Raw genomic sequence first — 1,622 nt, forward strand, 5'->3', positions numbered from 1 at the left:
GTGCAAAGTGTTTTTGAAAGTCCCCCCCCCCCCCCCCCCCCCCCCGCCAAATACACAAAATGGTATTTTATGTGTATTTGAAAAAAAAAAAAAAAGCTTTTCTGGAATTGTAATAAAGTCCACTGTTGGGGATATTTTAACATTTAGTGGTTCCAGCCTTTAATGTGCTTGGAAAGGACACTGGAGGCACCCTCCGGTGGGTCTCACTTATTTACATTGTGGTAAAATTTCTCCTTCACAGAGGCGGAAAACTCTGGATACCAAGGTCTGTAGACTTTCAGTTGTATCACTTGCGTAGCATGCCCTTCTTCTCAACTAACTCCCCCTTTTCACACCTGCGCTCCATCCTCCTGTATTGTTGTGCAGTAGGGGGCCAGAGCACCGGGACTCATCCCTCAGTTTGTATTGTTGCATGTCTGTAAATTTCTGTGTGATGTGCAACCTTCACTATGGCAAACGACAGCGAGATTCTTTCCGAGCTTCTGGTTATGGTTGATGTTAGTTTTCGGGGTTGGGTTTCGACTCCCGTTCACTGCAAAACGAGTTAAGTGAACTGGTCTGGCTTCAGATGTTCTGTAGCTGCTGTGGTGGGATCGTTTTTTCTTGCTGCTTACTGTGGGTGTACAGTGCTCTGGTCCTTAGACTGGGAGAGTAGTATGAACGAAGGGCATCTAGAGCTGGCATCCTTGTTTCCTTGCAACCTTTTTCACACAAACAAAAACACCACACTCGCATACATCAAAAGATGGACTTTGGATGTTGGCAGAAATAAAAGGTAGATCACTCTGTTTACAGTTTATTATATGATAATTGATGAATCCGGACCAGTTACTCGCCAGCTGCAGACTCCCGATACCTGATTTTTATTTTTTATTTTTTCCCCCCCAAATCAGGTGGTGCAAGCCACAACACTCTTCAGTGTGGCCATTGTTACTCACCAATTTCAAATTAAATGTTTTTACTTCTTTCCAAAAATATTGTTCAGTCAAAATGTCACGTTAACAGGCTGTAGCTTCATCTAGAAATCAAGAGTAGACCTGTGGATGTGAACGTTGTGAGTAAATGTGATTGTGTAGTCTGTAAATTGTCCTTTTTTTTTTTCTTTTTCTTTTCTTTTCTTTTTGCCTTCGTGGTTCTCAACTGGTCTGGCCACAGAATACATGTATATATGTATATATATTTGACAAATCTTCAAGACATATAGTCGTTTTAATCTTACTTCACAGACTAACCGTTATGTGATGCTTTTATGTTACTCAGACAGTATTTGTTTTTGTTTTGTACAAATACTATTTTTTGTGGCCAAGCAGAAAGTCTGTGCAGGCATCCATCGTGTTTCTCCTTCTTCCCTCCTCATCTTCCTCCTCTTGCTCCTCCGCCTCATGCTTCTCCTCTGCTGCTGTTAGTGTCGATGTCAACATCGAATCCCCTTACGAGTTTTCATTTCTGCTCGTAGACGGAGCACATAATGGCATTAAAAACACAAACAGCTAGGAGTGTCTCCTCGACATGTGAGCTCTGAAATATGATTTTTAACAAAAGGCAACGTTTGTGTTTGAAACTGAAATTATAGCGCTATTATAGTGCAACAAAATGAAAATAAAATCACCAATATTTTTTTT

At 41.0% G+C, this 1,622-nt stretch overlaps 1 protein-coding gene across 6 annotated transcripts in view; it reads left to right on the forward strand.

Moving 5' to 3' along the window:
• Window positions 1-1,622, forward strand: part of kdm3b (lysine (K)-specific demethylase 3B) — a 36,441-nt gene that overhangs the window by 27,449 nt on the left and 7,370 nt on the right. For 4 of the 6 annotated variants that reach the window (XM_015057040.1, XM_015057041.1, XM_015057042.1 and 1 more), the window contains one exon: window positions 242-265. The exons of the other annotated variants lie outside the window; for them this stretch is intronic. In XM_015057040.1, the coding sequence (XP_014912526.1) occupies window positions 242-265 (24 nt within the window). The remainder of the gene's footprint in view (window positions 1-241; window positions 266-1,622) is intronic. 6 annotated transcript variants of the gene reach the window in all.

Source organism: Poecilia latipinna, unplaced genomic scaffold, assembly GCF_001443285.1.
Source record: "Poecilia latipinna isolate Pla-1442-1.1 unplaced genomic scaffold, P_latipinna-1.0 Scaffold1432, whole genome shotgun sequence".
NCBI classification, from domain to species: domain Eukaryota; kingdom Metazoa; phylum Chordata; class Actinopteri; order Cyprinodontiformes; family Poeciliidae; genus Poecilia; species Poecilia latipinna.